The sequence below is a fragment of the Erigeron canadensis genome, chromosome 5, assembly GCF_010389155.1.
Source record: "Erigeron canadensis isolate Cc75 chromosome 5, C_canadensis_v1, whole genome shotgun sequence".
Classification (NCBI taxonomy): domain Eukaryota; kingdom Viridiplantae; phylum Streptophyta; class Magnoliopsida; order Asterales; family Asteraceae; genus Erigeron; species Erigeron canadensis.
In genome coordinates, this window is record NC_057765.1 from 39,579,788 (window position 1) to 39,596,643 (window position 16,856).

The 16,856-nt window shown below is 33.5% G+C and overlaps 3 protein-coding genes and 1 non-coding gene across 4 annotated transcripts; 1 reads left to right on the forward strand and 3 right to left on the reverse strand.

The window, feature by feature from the left end:
* Positions 1-351: 351 nt before the first annotated feature.
* LOC122599124 (probable inactive receptor kinase At4g23740) lies at positions 352-3,432 on the reverse strand. Its single transcript, XM_043771579.1, has 2 exons — positions 2,079-3,432; positions 352-1,173 (listed from the first exon to the last, which is right to left on the reverse strand). The coding sequence occupies exons 1-2, from the start codon at positions 3,298-3,300 to the stop codon at positions 521-523; spliced, it is 1,875 nt and encodes a 624-aa protein (XP_043627514.1). The 5' UTR covers positions 3,301-3,432; the 3' UTR covers positions 352-520.
* Positions 3,433-6,269: 2,837 nt separating this feature from the next.
* Positions 6,270-6,341, forward strand: TRNAM-CAU. Its single transcript has one exon. It is a non-coding gene; the product is annotated as a tRNA-Met (tRNA).
* A 267-nt stretch (positions 6,342-6,608) lies between these two features.
* LOC122599126 (putative glucose-6-phosphate 1-epimerase) lies at positions 6,609-8,475 on the reverse strand. Its single transcript, XM_043771581.1, has 7 exons — positions 8,278-8,475; positions 7,992-8,066; positions 7,808-7,864; positions 7,504-7,667; positions 7,179-7,416; positions 6,971-7,070; positions 6,609-6,863 (listed from the first exon to the last, which is right to left on the reverse strand). The coding sequence occupies exons 1-7, from the start codon at positions 8,452-8,454 to the stop codon at positions 6,700-6,702; spliced, it is 975 nt and encodes a 324-aa protein (XP_043627516.1). The 5' UTR covers positions 8,455-8,475; the 3' UTR covers positions 6,609-6,699.
* Positions 8,476-9,669: 1,194 nt separating this feature from the next.
* On the reverse strand, positions 9,670-15,309 carry LOC122599125 (hydroxyproline O-galactosyltransferase HPGT1-like). Its single transcript, XM_043771580.1, has 12 exons — positions 15,074-15,309; positions 14,888-14,951; positions 12,864-12,913; positions 12,572-12,765; positions 11,980-12,043; positions 11,834-11,906; positions 11,638-11,761; positions 11,380-11,467; positions 11,235-11,285; positions 11,030-11,101; positions 10,806-10,918; positions 9,670-9,875 (listed from the first exon to the last, which is right to left on the reverse strand). The coding sequence occupies exons 1-12, from the start codon at positions 15,202-15,204 to the stop codon at positions 9,853-9,855; spliced, it is 1,047 nt and encodes a 348-aa protein (XP_043627515.1). The 5' UTR covers positions 15,205-15,309; the 3' UTR covers positions 9,670-9,852.
* Positions 15,310-16,856: the final 1,547 nt, after the last annotated feature.

A 16,856-nucleotide genomic window follows, 5' to 3' on the forward strand; every position in this document is an offset into this window, starting at 1 on the left:
TTTTATTACATACAATAAACATTTTTTAAAGTTGTTTACATACAATATATACAACTTTAGTTATTTCCTATTATAGACATTCATCCAAAGTTTGTTACATTATAGGATACCACAATATAACATATGCTGTATGGTTGACTTGATTATATTACCGACGGCCCGACGCTAATTTTTTAACTAGATTTTAAAACCAAAAATGACAAATTTTTTATATATTAGTCCCTGTTACCCAGGAATCCAAGTTTCAGCTAAATAAGTTAATTAAACAACAATACGTAACAGACATCTACAAATACAAATAAAAGTATTAAACAGAAAGGGCTTATTCAACTTCTTGTTAAACAACAAAACTAAAGCGTATATAAATTTAAAATTAGATTTGACTCAAATTTTGCATTACAAAATTAATGACATAAAGAACTTGCAATGATACAACACACAAATGATGCCATGAAACTATGAAAGTATCTGAAATTAGATCATTGAGATAATGAAACAAAAACAGCATCTACGAAACTCGTTAATGACCAGATGATTCTGTCTCAAGAGCCTCATGCCTTTGTGGCGGTGAACTCTCCGGCGGGGGTGTTGGGTTCTGTGATCCCGTAGTCCGTCTAACGTCTTCAACCATCTTAACAACCTCAGCCATTTTTGGCCTTTGATCCGCTACCCTTGCCACGCATGACATTGCAATCTGCAACATCTCAACCATTTCCTCCTCAATGTTGACATACTTTAGTAACTCTACATCAAAAACCTCACCAGTCCACTCTTCTCGGACAACAGAGTGAACCCAACGAACCAAATGAATGACCTCATCTCCACTTGTAGTGTGGACTGGTGACTTACCGGTCAAAAGCTCCAGTAAGAGCACACCAAAGCTATAGACATCCGAAGGTTGAGTAACTTTTCGAGTGTCGGTGATTTCTGGGGCCCGGTAGCCTGCGGCCCGTGCAATGGGGGTGGCAATTTGAGACATGATTGTTGATAAACCGATATCAGATACACATCCATAGTTTTGAGAGTTAAGAAAGATGTTTGATGATTTGATGTTGCCATGGACAAGCTTACCACCAGCCTCGGTGTGGACCTGAGCAATGCCCCGGGCTGCACCGATAGCAATCCTAAGACGGGTTTCCCAGGTTAATGGCACCCGATCTTCCCCTCTTTTACCTAAAATATTCAAGAATAACTACTAACAGTTAAAAAATAATGTAAACAATCCCAAAATGTCCACACATGACTTTAAGGGGCAAACAAATAAAGTAATATCATTTTAAAAATGACAATTATGAATACAAAACAAATGCAAACAACCAATGGACCAAAATATTTCTATTATAGATTCCCTTATCCCACATGGATTGATTCTTATCAATCAACAACACATTTCTCTATCATGTATAATGCAATATTCCATCATATATAATAAGCAAATCATATAAACAAAAACAAAAAAGGGGTTGTTATTTTCACGAATAGGACTTATGAGGTTTATTCTTGAACCTGAACCTTTATATAATTTAAAAATAAGATATTCTTTGAGTGGCCCGGATATAGTCACGCTAACATGTACAACATGGATGAACCCAAGGGTATATCTGGTTCCTGCAGAATATATGGTCGGGCCATATTATTCATTCACTATTGGTATGTGGGTTCGTCGACATATATGTTAAAGATGAGATCAAACAAACAAAATGAGCAAATTATGTTGAACGGATTGTCCCTGAACTTTTAACCGAGCCTAATATGGATTTCTCAACTAAATAATTCTTAACCTTAGTCTACTAAGTACCAAGTACAAACAGTGCGGAGTCATCTATGTTGTGTGATTTGATCAAGCAGTAAACCACTAAAAGAACATACTTGACAAATGATTCAAAGTGATTTATAACTTCTATCAAGTTTATGAATCTAATTGATTCATAACTTTTATCAAGTTTATATGTGCACTTTTAAAGTGATTGTCTGATTATGTTCAAAACCAGCATATCCCTCAATATCAAAATGCAATGATGATATCATAACTACATCAGAAAAACAGAATTATATGAGTCAAGAGATCAAGAACATACCATGTAACATAGCCGCAACACTCCCTTGACTGTAATACTCACAAACCGTAAGCTTCTCATCTTTCGAGTAGTAATAAGCCCTTAACTCAACCACATTATCGTGTTTGATACTCCCAACAATCCCCATTTGCTGCTCAAACTCACGTTTTCCAGCACTCAATTCTTTCAACCTTTTGACCACAACAGAAGTCCCATCTTCAAGAATAGCCTTATAGGACATTCCAAAAGTACCTTTACCCAAAACCTCAGCAGAAGCCCTTAACAAATCTTCCAAATCAAATGCATAATTGCAACCCTCAAAGAAAACCAATCTATTATTAGCATCTTGGGTTCGAGAAATAGCCTTTTCAGGCGACATCCCACCTTTCTCAAGTTTTGAAGAAATCCCATCTCCTTTCTTCCTCTTTAAACAACACATTATCCAAAAGATTGCCAAACCAATAAAACCAAGGACAGAAACCGCCACAATTATACCTAAAAGGGCCTTTTCACTCAACTTTCTACCACTTTTACCACTTGGATTTGGCTTATGAGTGGGCATAACAATTGGGACTTCATCAGAATATACTGTAGACACATTGTTACCTAAAAACACTGATTTTGGAAACTTATGAAGTGATTTAGGGACTATTCCAGTAAGATGATTATTCGAAAGATCGAGAACTTGCAAACCATGCATACCAATATCCGGAATCTCTCCAATGAGTGAATTATTAGCAAGATTCAAAGCAGAAAGATGGGTCAAGTTAGACATGGACTTAGGAATTGACCCATTAAACTTATTATTTGAAAGATTAACAATAGTTAAATTCTTCCAAACAGTAAAATCTAAAGGCAATGGACCAGAAAACTGGTTAAATTGTAGGTACAATAAAGACAAGTTTTTTAACTTATAGAAATCATCAGGAAAAGGGCCAGAAATACCATTAGATCTAAGGCTCAAGATCTGCAAAGCTGACAGTCTGCTTAGAGTGTTTGCCGGAATATGGCCGTGAAATCCAACTCCGGGAAGCCGGAGACCAATGACACGTGACCCATCTTCACTGCACGTGACACCAGTCCAAAGATTACACACAGTTTGTGAATTTGCATCCCAGTTTAGAGACCTGGAGTGTGCAAGATTGTTCATGAAATCCAACAATGCTCTTTTATCATCTTCAAGAATCATTGCATTTGCTCCAAACAAGAGCAAGCCCATCAAGAATAGCTTGAAAATTTCCATTTTTTTCAAGCAAGATTCAATCTTTTTGCACAAAACTTACACACTATAGATATAGAGTGATATTTATAGCAAAACAGAGCAACCCATATAAGAAAAACTTGACAACTAGTGATTTAAATCATACTCACAAATGAAAAAGGCTAAAAATCCAAACTTTTTTTCAAATAAAGATTCAAGCTTTCTACACAAACCTCACAAACTATAAGAAAATAATGAAACTTAGTGATTTAAATAACACCCACAAAAGAAAAAGGCTAAAAATCCAAACTTTTTTTCAAAAATGTTGAAAAACGCATGTAAAAAGGCCAAAGAATATAAAAAAGGAAAAGAAAACTGGAAGTGAAGATGTTGTGAGAAAATGGGGTTTAAAAATGAGAGTTTAAATTGGGGGTAGTGAGAGTGATTAGTCAAAAGAAATGCAGTGATTTTTTAATTTAAAGTAAAAGAAGGCTTGGAAGTAGTAGCACAAGAAACAGAGCTTTTACTTTTTGTGTTAGTTGTTTTTTTGTTTGGTTGTTCTTTAACTTTTTGGTAAGAGTTGGAGTATCAAGAATGTCCTCTGTTGGAGCAAAACACAGTACTATCTTGGTGAAACCCAATTTAATGATGTTTGTTTTTTACATTAAAAGGTACTACTATAAATTCTTTAATTTAATTTTCTCTACCGTAGAATGTAGAATACTAGAATGCATACAAGTACACTATTGTTTTAATGACAAATCAATACGAAATCTCAAATATTTTGAAAATTTAATCGTACAAGAATATTAAATACACAAAAAATTACAAATAAATCTTTATAAGTTGATGGACAAATTAAATAAGCTAATTATATATATTAATTTTGTACACATTATAATATAGTTACTAAAATTATAGTAATTCTTTTTTTCTCCTTTCAAATCATACACCCTTTGTTAAATGAGCATGTATTTGTAAATCCGATAAATGAACGACAATTACTTGAACAAAAAAACTAAGAAGTCAATAGCTAAGGCCATTCCCAATGCTCATATTCTCAAGCATTTTCTCATCTTTTTCTGGAAGTATGCATTGACAATGACATTTTCTGAAGCATTTTCTGGAGAAAATCTCCTCTTATATCCTTGTGAGAAAACAAGAGAAAGAGCTCAAGTGGGCCAACTTTTATTTTCATCCACAATAATAATACTAGGGTAATAAAAAAAGAGTTTGTTTATTTTTTAAGAATATAATAAATAATTTGAGAAAGAAGTGAGAAAAAAATTATGGTTGGTAGTGATATTTTCTGATATTGAAAAGGAAAATTAAGTGATGTGGCACTGATGTGCCAGTAAGAAAAATGTGAGAAAAATGTTAGGGTTGGGTAAAACCTAAGGATATAGAAAAACTTTAAATTATTAAGGAACTCTTATAGTTGACTTGATAGTTGTTAACTTGTTAAGTACCAGCTCTTATATATTAGTATGTATGTAGCAGCGAATATATTTAGAGTTTTCAACTATGAGATTTACTACTGATATTTTCCTTTTGACAAACAAAAAAGGAGTTGACACTTGACACTTGACATATAATAAAAATTAAAAAATTTAGTCGTATCAATACGTTGACGACTTTATTGGAGAACAAAGTCTCAATAAAAAAAATAATTAATTTTCACTAGTTGTAACAGTTATATATTTCGAGTTTTTAATAAACTGAAGGACAGAGAAAATGCATGAGTGCAATTGTGCAAATATGACCATGGCCCAAAACAAGTGATGGGCATGTAAATTAGAGTGTCTTGAAAAGATATACACATTGAGTATATGAATTATTTGCATAAGGTGAGCCTCTTAGTATATTTTATTTTTAAATTTTAACGTCATATAGTAATTTCATAGAAATGTAAATGAGGCAGTGCTCCAAGTACTCTGCTAAATTACCCAAACCCAAACGTGTATTGTCACTTTTACACCGTACTATAATCTTTTGTAAAACGTATGAATAATTTTTTTGCAAAATAGTTATTAATAATTGGATTTGTTGGGTTCTCTTTAAACTATGGTGTTTAATCTTTGGTCTAGTTAAGGCTGACTGCTGAGTCAAACGAAATAACGAATATGTGAAAAGGATACGAAATTGTCAAAGATTGTCTTGAATCACTTTGACGATATTTGATGTTCTAAGTTTTCTCTTTGCGTACTTTGTTTTTAAATGTCGAACTCATACATAAATTTTCATGGAAAATTATGAAGTTATATACATAATAAGTTACGAGTAATAATTATAAGTTTATAACATAATGATATGGCCGGCTAACTCGATGTATCATTTCCTTTTGAAGAATTTTTAATATCATATGAAAATGGTCATCTTTGTATCATACGAATACGAATGGTGGCCATTTGAGAGGAGGAGGGCCCTCTAAATCACCCAATTTGGGTAACTCTCAACCACTATTTTCTTCTTTTTCTTCTTCAATGGATCTTCCCTTTACAATCATTAAAATACACATGTTTGTAATAATGCACATATATATCATCTTATTATTACATTACATTATTATGCATAAGGGGGCTATTCAAAATGTAATTATTGTAACACTTTAAAATCAAAAGTAAATCATTTGTTGTTACAATAGATGAATTAAAAATAGATAAAATAAGTGATATGCTACAATGCATTCATTTTGGGAAAAAAAAAAAAAAAGAAGTATTCTTTACCACAGATAACATGTTTCATGAAACTAATTTTTAGCTTCTGCCCAAATTTGAAGGGAAAAAAAAACAATAACCTTACATACAATTTTGTCCTCAATTCTTTTTAAAAGAAAACAATATTTTTAAAATTATTTCTAGGTTGTAAGATCCAACTTACTACTTACAAGTCATACGTGATGTAGTGGAGTTCGTACAGAAAATACTAAAAAGCGAGGAAGTTTTATAAAACAGAGAAAGGAATAAAGAACATATGATTTTTAATTAAGAAGAGAAGATGTATATCAACAAATCAGAGTGGCGCAGCGGAAGCGTGGTGGGCCCATAACCCACAGGTCCCAGGATCGAAACCTGGCTCTGATATACTAGAGTGGCTTCCGTTCTTTTTTTTCCGTTGCTTTTTAATTTTATTTTTTTCTCTTTGATTTTTTTTCTCGTTTGCTTTTTTATTTTATTTTTTTCTCTTTGGTTTTCACAACGAAGTAGAAAGTGTTGGAGTGGATTTCCTGTCAATTTAACCGGAGCATGTTTTAATGGAATCTTATGCGATGTACGACAGGAATCATCCTAATTGAGGCTGTATCAGATTACTTGGCCGGTTAACATCCAAAGACCAAAGGTTTGTCAATGTGTAAAAACCACACATTTCTTGCTATATAAACATATATTAACTTTGATAATTTACTTTAGAAAATATGTTATTTATTATTTTTTTTGAAAGTCAATGAAGGACGGAAAGCTCTAAACGACCAGTCCATTCCTCTCCAGGCTTCAATGTGATCGGCTTCTCAACTGCTGCCCCGTCTACACAAAGTGTGTGTCGATACTCTTCATCACCCATGTCCGTTATTGCCTTCGCTTTCTTCTCCCATGGGTTCCAGACAACTGTTAATAATTGTGTCAGTAAAATCATCATTATTAGATGCTACTATGTTAGTGTACTCTAGATATTTTTTTAATTGTGGTATCCAAAAAGGCCCGAGTTTTTGTACCAGCATCAGGAAGGCCTTCCTTTCGTATAACAAAGGTTCGCCGTTTTTCATGATCAAACACCCCAACGATATGAGGAGAGTCAATGTAAACTCTATCTACCTATATATATGATGATAGTTAGAAAATCAAACTCTTTATAACTGTGCATAATGAATTTTTTTGAAGTGTCATGTATACATGTATGCAAACTAGAAAAGGAGTTTTAACCTCTTTTTCAAACGTGAGAGCGTCTGCTTGCTCTGTGAAACGTTCTTTATGGTGTAGATTATCAAGATAGTCGAGTGTTTCCAACCCTTCAACTCTTACTTCACTGATATCCGATACCAAGAAATACGTGTGATATGCAATTGAGAAACTAAACGCTTTGGAACCAATGTTTCTTACGCGAGATATCAGCTTCAAAGCTCCATCACAAGTCAGCAATACCCTCAACCGAAATTCAAAACTGTCAAAAGTATATCCAAAGTCAACATGTATGTGTCTTAAAGCGCCAAAAGGATAAAAAAGAATGGGTAAAGAATAATGATTTCACCTATGAGGCCAAGTTCTCATATCATCATCTGATGGTTTAAGCAGCAAGTCGATAAAGGCATTCCCATCATAATCTTTACGATAAAGAGGAGGAGGATTGTGATCAATTTCCCATATCTTGTTGCGGGCAAATCCATGCTGCTCAAGAGAGCCTTGATTTCCAAACTTGCAGAAAAAAAAATATACAAATTTATGCACACTTACTAGATGAAAATATGATTCAGCAACGATTCTATGTTGTTCATAATTTAGAAATATATTTGACTTCTTTCTGATAAACATATGAAATGAGAACCTTATAATACCTGTGGAAAGCAAATGGGGATTCCTGCTCTCACTGCTGCAGGTGGCTTAGAGTTTGCCTAACAAGTGTTATAAAAAGTCATTAAAATAATGTAAATGTTTAATGTATTAGGTGTTATACAGTGATAGTTGCCAGTTTAACTAAACAGCTTCCAAAGGGGGACGAAAAGAGGGGAAAGTTGGTACCTTACTACTTCTAAACAACAATTCTTCGCCATGTTCATTTTTCCAAGAAATAACTTGACCTCCGTGCAAACTGACCTGGATGACCACAAATATTTTTTTGTTTAGATTCTTCGACGATCATACATGCATCATACTCATGAAAAACAAAGTTGAGAGTCTGGAAATAAACTGAGAAAAAGGATATAGACATTTTAAAAGTCTATCTGTGTACGCGTTATTTTGCGTTACTTTAGCCTACAAGAAAAAGGAAAAAAATGTGACCCATGGAATCAACTTAAGCAAAAACCTGTGCTGAAAATCCTCTAAGGTTTTGAAGTGTAACCAGACCAACACCATTTTTATCTTTTGTAATTTTAACTGCAGCGTTTGGACCCTGAGCTCGTTCTAATGATGAAGTTTTCATCTTAAGTGCATTATTTGTGAAAAAGAGTAAATGTCCAAGAGAATGAAATCTCTCTTGCATGAACAGTATTTTGAGATCATTAATACCCAAATGAGAGCTTAAATAGACAAAAGATTGGAATGATCAATGAGTCATAGAAGATTCATATGTGAAAGTGGGCTTTTGCATTAATGAAGTTTCTTTCTTGTGACTTTAAACTTTAAAAGTCCAAATCTTGTGAAAGTTTACCAACATTACAACCACCAAAACTCAATTTATGGTTTGCAATTCCTTTTTGGAAACATATCAGGATACGTAGTACTACCAGCAAGAAAAATCTGATACATCACCGTTTAGAGCCCTTTTCGACGTAGTTTCTTAATCATAATGATTAATGAACACATTAATTACTTGTAAAGAGTCTTAAAAAGAGAAATAAGCGTTTGCAAGTCGTTACAACACAACACATTTGACCCAAACCTGTTATGACCCATTACACAACTCGACCAATCTGCTCATATTGCCACCTCTACAAATTGGAACAAAGGTATTCATAACATAAAAACATTCAAAAAAGAGAAAGTTGAAGTATTCACACCTTGAATATAAACGCGATAGCACATATGGGAATTATGTACCCCCAGGACCAGTGCAATACAAAATATAACTTTGTTACTTTTTATTCTTTCCTTGTTCTTATATTTGCTAATAGCGCCTAAATCATGATTCAGTTATAACTACATACTGTGTAATCTGATCTCCTTTTGACAAGATTCTGCAGACTTTTAATAACCAGTTGAAAAGTTTAACAGGAAAAAGATTGCAGTGACCTAAAGAAGAGGAGTATGTAAATGTTTGCTTTTGCATTAATTAGATAGATAGATGAGACTTCAGAAGCTCATTTCTTGTGAATTTTAGCAAAACCTATACCTCCAAAACTTACTACATGTTTGCAATAATCCTTTTGATAACGTGAGTGTGAAATTTCCATTTTAATAGCAACAAGTAAACCAAATTCACCATCTTAGTTTTTCTTGACAAAAATTAAGTAGAAGTTCAAATGCCACTCGAGCCTTTATAATTGATTTAGTCTTAAGAGTCAGTAATTTGTATTGTTCTGAATACTACAAATGCAATATTGGAATTTATATACAATCGGTAAGTTATAAATTCTTGAATAGCAAGCACAATCTGCTACAGATCGACGATTGGGGTGTCAAGATCACACTTTCAAAGAACACTTTACGATTACATGAGATATGATTTGGGTTGATGAAATGCCGAAAAGCCTGCTCAACTATAAACATGAGGTCTATGTTTCATTTATCTCACCCATTTTAGTATTTTAGACAACACAATGGAAGTCAATATAATAGCGAACTTACATGATATACATTTCCAAAGAAGAATAAGTGGAAAAAATTTCTCACGAGTATCATGCAACTCAAAACTCAACTAACAGAAGAAATGTAGCCCGTCTCAAGAAACCGCACATATGGCCCCTGGAAAAAATAGAGCATAACAAGGTAAGTGTTTGGATTGATGGACACCTACATGACAATAGTTGCAACTTGCTAGAAACCATATATAACACATGACATTTACATGATTTAGTATTTTCCCTACATCAAGATCAACTATGTTGTTCTTTATTAAAAAGTTGCTTGAACTTTGCAGTAAATAGGAAACAACCTAGTTCCTTTTATAACAAAACACAATATGTATTATTCTGTTTATCATAGATAAGACATTGCTAAAAGATGTAAAACCTAACTAAATTTTCTTTTCATGTGATCAACATTGTGCCGGTGTGACTATCTAGCCTAAATATTACAAAGTTCGATTGGTATGAAGCCTAGTTCTTACGGAAGTTGGTATGGTAATTAAGACCAGTAAGAATAGCGATTCTTTTGATAATTTAACGCAGTTTTCTCTCTTATAGTCTTATGTATGACCCTGTATTTGTCCATATCTCCATACATGGATGATTGGATGTAGGAAATTGTTGAGCTACTTAGATTAGAGGTGGCAAAATGGGTGGGTCTAGCAGGTTGTTTAACGTGTCAACTTGGGTCCTTGTATGTATTGGTTGAAATGGGTCAGGTTTAACATGAAACACTTTTTGTCCAAAAATATGAAAATAGAAGTGTGTCAAATATGATATAAAAGTAATACTTTGATATTCCTTGAACGGTTTTCAAGAGGTTTATGCATCAGAGATATACTTTGAGGGATTTTCGACCTGTTTGACCCATTGCATTTTTTTTGGCTGCGTTTCTAATTGACCAACACATAAGTAATTGGGTTCAAAACCTCTACTTCGTAGGGGAACTTAAAGCGAGACTCATGAGAGACATATTAGATAAACAACAACCTCTACTTCGTAAGGGAACTTAAAACGAGACTCGTGAGAGATGTATTAGATTAACAACCTGAAGACCAAGATGTGCAGCAAAACTTCCCTTCATCAACATGCTTCACGTCAAGGCCAATGAACCATGATCCAGCACTGACATCATCATGAGCATATGTACGAAGTATTGATCTACCAAAGCATATAGCAGATGATAGGAGATCTTAAGTAATGTAACTGTACTAACTGAGTTTGTGACATGACGCAAAAGCAGACATCAAAAAAGAAAAAGCAGGTGCTTACTTATTAATTGAGATAAACTGAGCCAACGCTCGAGATACAGCAAATATTTCCCCGGAAGCATGCCGAAAATATCTGCATGTAGAAACAATATTTATTGATCAGTAAAACACACCTAGATGGATTTTGCAGTAAAATATGCAAATATCACAACAATCAACTGTAATATATATACAATAAAGAGCTACAAGGGATTATGAGAATTTACGATTTTTTATCCCCAAACTTCCACCACTCTGGTTCATACCATTTGTCGGTCCTGCACAAATACAAAGAGCACATGATTAACTAAATCTACTTTAAATAAACCTACAGAGGAATACAATATCGTAAAAGCTCATTAACTAACTCACGATTTGGAAAAAACGCCACCAGACTTCATACACCCAATATAGGCACGGGGCTTATTTACATGGTTAAAAAGAATAGAACCAAGGGCATCTGCAGAACACATGACAATTCCAGCTATAAGCATAACTGCACATCTCTTAAAGTTATGTAAAATGATTCATATAGCATCCTTAACTAGCTGTTATTCGTTCATTTTTTTAATATATAACTATATAAGTAGCCTTGGGAAGAACTGAATGAAAGGAAACAAAGCTACGTACCAATATTGAGATATATATCATCATTAACCTTAACATAGAACTCTGCGTCCCAGTGTTCTAATGCTTCAATAAAGAACAACTTTGTTTTCTTTGGCTGCTCTTCCGGTGCCTCCACATGATCATTCTGTTAAAGTAATAATGTATAAGGGAGAAGGATCACACTATGTCAAGTGAATGATCAAGAATGCCAACATACAATAATAAGGAAGTCATTTGTCTTCTCGTTCTCATTTCTGATGTCCCTGTCTGAACTGTCTCCATGATTTGAACTACATTTCATAAGTCAAATTAGATGCTAATTAGGATGATCTTCTGTTTGGTGTTAATTACGAACAGAAATACCTTCTGCCTATAACAAATCGTATGATTATGCCCTTCTCATCTTCCAAATTTTTTAGGGCAGCTCCTGCATTAAGCGTATCCAGCTAATCATTTGTTGGGATATAACTGAAAAATCAATTATAACTTATAACAGGAACTGAAGTCCAAGATATAGTAGAAGCTTATTTCACCAGCAGCAACATTATGATTAAGCTATCTTATCTTGAACAACATACACTGATTGCACTGAATTCATCTATAATCTCCTTCACGTATATGTCGAATATTACCGCATGATTGAGTTTTCCAACCTGTTTTTACTTTTCTGGGACTAAAAACTAATCCTACATAGACCAACTGGATAGCTGAAGTTAAACATAGATAGGTTAACTAAACTTTGGAAACAAACAAAAAACTTAATTTATCGTGTCATTTTTATACAACTTAAGAGTAAAACTAATGCCCGGGGAACCTTAAGCATACAAATCAAAATATGACCAAAATTTGCAAAGTTTAGATTATAATGTGGTATGCAGGCAGAGGTTTCAAAGGATGTTAACTAATACAGAAGTTAAGGTTAGGATGAAACTCACAAAAGGAAAGGGAATTCTACCAGTAGGCATCCATGCCTTACGGATTGCTTCTCTGTTGTGTCGGCGGCCAAAACCTGTAAGAATTCCAACAACAGCCAGAAGCTTCTTGTTATCATTTGTGCCTTTAGATTCTACAAGATGCTTTGAAACAAATCCTTCCTGCTTAGCTTTGTCTAGCTCAATCTGAAGCATAGCTAACTTTTTTTGACGTTGCCTATCAATAAGCAACAATTTAGTTCAATACTAAGTTGTCCGAGATTTAGTCCAAAAGAAACAAGAAATTAAGAATTTGAAACAACTAGAAATACAAACCTGCATTCTATGACTTTCAAAGTGTCATCAACAGATATAGTAGATTCACCCTGCAAACATTAGATGAAATTTAAAATGCTGGCCTTTGTTAGATATACTCGGAAGTCGGAAGAGTATCTTTGTTCTTTCGTGCAAAATCAGGGAATCAAATTTGTTCAGCATACAATATACATTAAAGCTAAGTGTTTCTAGATATATCCAACTTCTCACATTTCATTCAAATCTTGTTACGTGTGTACCACACTTTTAACTCGTTTATATTGATATGTATCCAGAGACGGACGACTCTTCATCAGGTAACCAGTTATTTTTGCTTATGTGACAGCAATATAAGTTGCCACGTCATCAAAAGCGGCACCAAGTCACTGGTTTATAAGTTTATAAGGAGGGTAGATATGTTTAATGGTAATAATTGGAAATATCATACTACATACAAAGGCAAGTTTTCAAGTAGGATAGATTGAGGAACATTTGGCACTATCTATTAACGCCAAAATAGAGCAGAAAATTATCACTTGAACTATGTAATCAAAGAATCCAACAGAAATTTTCAGCTGACATTTGCATTGATGTCCTTACCTTTTTCTAATTTGGCAAAGACCTTGTCTTTCAGTAACATTATCACAAATTGAAACACTTTCTAGTACAACATTCTAAAAAAGTCCCTTTGTCAATAACACAAGACAAATGTGATAGAAAAAGGTTTTGTTTTTTTTTGCCACTATATGGCTATATATAATACTAGATTAAACCCGCACGTTGTGCGGGACTGACTATGAACGTAAACTAAAATTAACTGATAATTACATTATTATTCATAGTTTATGATAATATAAAAAAGTCAATTTACAACTGGTGTAAATAATAAAATTATAATTTATCTATATTCCCTTATAAAAAGTATTGGATCTCTTAAAATTCAACATTTTTTCCCCCAAAATACCCCTACTTAAACATAAACCCTTATATACCCTTCTTTCCATCATTCTCTCTAATTATTACACACTCTCATCAACCTTCTATTATCCTCTGTCGCCGCCCTCCTTCTCCACCGCCTCCCTCGATCTCCACCGGTGCCTCCATTTTATACTGTCATCACCTTCTAGCCTTCGCAACGCGCAGACACTATGCTCGTAAATATATAATATATACTTATCAAATATGTTAAAGAATGATTAATGAAACGTAAATATTTATAAATCATAAAATTCTTTTTTCTATGATCTATATATATATATATATATATAGTAAATATAATATAAAAAACAATCTCATTTAAAACAATGATCATTATTTATTTTTTATATTTTTTTAGACGCCACAATAATAATTCTCATTGAATTAATAAAAAGACGTTTTCTAAAGCATATATAAACATCTTTGCGCTCATATATAATCAAAATACGGAATCTAAACAAATATTAAGTTAGATCAAATGGTTTGTGCATAATATTAAAAGTTAGAAGTCAAGAGTTCTAATTTTGTATTTGGCTTTTTTATTTGCTATTTAAGATTAATTTAAAAAAATGTTGACATGGCAAATGAAGTGTCACATGAGCATTAAAAAATATACATCTAAATGTCAATATATCCAAAAAAAACATTAAAATTATTAGAGAATGACACCTAAGAATAAAGCCTAGTTGGCATAAAAAGAGAACTAGGAAAAAACATATCCTCTCTTAGTTATAAATTACCCTGTGGTTATAAAAATGTTGACATGGCAAATGAAGTGTCACATGAGCATTAAAAAATATACATCTAAATGTCAATATATCCAAAAAAAAACATTAAAATTATTAGAGAATGACACCTAAGAATAAAGCCTGGTTGGCACAAAAAGAGAACTAGGAAAAAACATATCCTCTTAGTTATAAAAAACATATCCTCTCTTAGAATAAAGCCTTATGGTTATTTACCCTGTAATTACCAAAATGCTTTATAAATTAAAATACTGGATCAGATATATATAAAAGTAAAAATTTGAATTAAAAAAAAAAAAAAAGAAAGAAAGAAAGACAAACCTGGCCAGTTTTCCGATCAAGCTCTTTAACTATATAAACCCTTGATTCCGCCTCCTGCCACAATCTTGAAAACACACACACACACACACACAAAACTAGTTACAATATATATAACTAGATATATGTATATCAATGTAGTATACATACAATTATAAAAATAGATAGATATAGATGAAAGAGGAATACCGGTAGGCAAGGAAGAAGGCAGCCATGGTGGCAAACATGGAGAGAATGAGATATGAAATACGCCATTGAAATGCTGAACTAGAATTTGAAGAAGTGGATACCCTGTTGTTTGAGCCCCTACTGCTACGCATTTCCTTGTAATAATAAACTGTTTTTTTTTTTAAATTGTGAGTAGTAGTTTGTGATTTGTGATATATTAGTATATGTGTTAGAAAAGAGAAGAAGGTGAAACAAAATGGGACATACACAAAAGGCAGTTTGGTGTGTCAGAGTGACTGAGGAACAACCTTTACGTTTTTGGACCAGAGGGAGTTAGAATATTAGGAGTAGCCCGTTTCCACTCTCTTTTTCGGGTGGAACGCCTCAGAACGTCTGGTCTCGGTCCTGGAGGGCATTCCACCTTCTTAATTACCGTGCCCCTTTGGATTTGTAACGGAGGTTTAGGCGGTTTCGTTTTTGTCTTATAGCCTGCACAGGTGTACCTTTGGTGTGTCTCTTGCCATTTAAATGCCTTAATTCGCGTGCCAAGCTTATTTATATATACGAATATGTATCATCTGATTAAAAAAATTATCCACATTATATTTTACAACCAAACCACATTCACATTATTTTTTATATTATTACAACAAATCATACTACGTTGGATCATCAGACGACTCTGATTTCGAAGAAACACAACCTGAACAAATTTATACTTCACCGTCACAAAATCCCACAAGACGCAAGCATCGGAAGAAACAAACCGATGCGCCAAAAAAAACCAAAGTCAAATCCCTTGGAGAAAGAACGAAGGCATGGCTTTGTGTCAAGCTTGGGTTGTTATATCCGAAGACCCCAATTATAGTATTTTTTGTATATTTACATTTATATACATATTTATAAAAATTTATTGTTTTTCTAACTTTTTTTTTGTAGCCTTGTATCATAAACGAAATTTCTTTTGGCCCGGAGTTTTAGAATAATATCACAGTATTTTAAATAGAACGTCCTATCGAAGTCTCGATTCGTTGAAAAATTTGTATTCTTTGAAGAATGGCAGTTGTTGAGTACATCTTCCGTCTGGGAAATAGTGGAAAATTGGGGTTTGAAGGGTAGTGATGGTGAACCGAGTTCTAGTTCAACGGGTCAACAAGGCGAAGGGTCATCACATGCGGAGCCGTCACATAAGGGCAAATCTAAGGATGAAATAGCCGAAGAGATGCTTGAAACTAAGAGAGCGGAACTAGAAACAAATGAATTGAATTTCTTGGCTACAGACTTATCGCATCTCCCACCGAACCAAAGACATGTTTTGGAAAAAAGGAAACGAAAGATTCTTGCCAAATACGTCGACTAGTTGTTTTTCTTAATTGTCAATTTTTTTTATTTTTTTTTTACTTTTTATTCGGTATTTTTATTTTATGTTTTATGTAAGGTTTTTTAGTGTGATGTGTTTTTTATTTAATAAAGAGTAATATCTTTTTTATTTATTTAATAAAAAGTATAATGTTTTATATAATTTATTTATAAAATCAAAAAAAAAAAATTAGGAATGCCCTCAGGGGCATTCCTTCACCCTAAAGGAATGGGTGGAATGCCCCTCATGATTGTGCTTGGACACATGTCAAGTGTGGAGTGGAAGAGGGGCATTTCATGGATGCTCCACTCCTCCTAGTCTTAGTCTTGCTTTTCAATCAACCACCAAATTACTAATTGATTATTTCACATCCTGGATGTCCTTAGAAAGAACAACGGTGAAAGATCAATCTACAACAATTTTTAGTGGGGAAAAGAATATTAG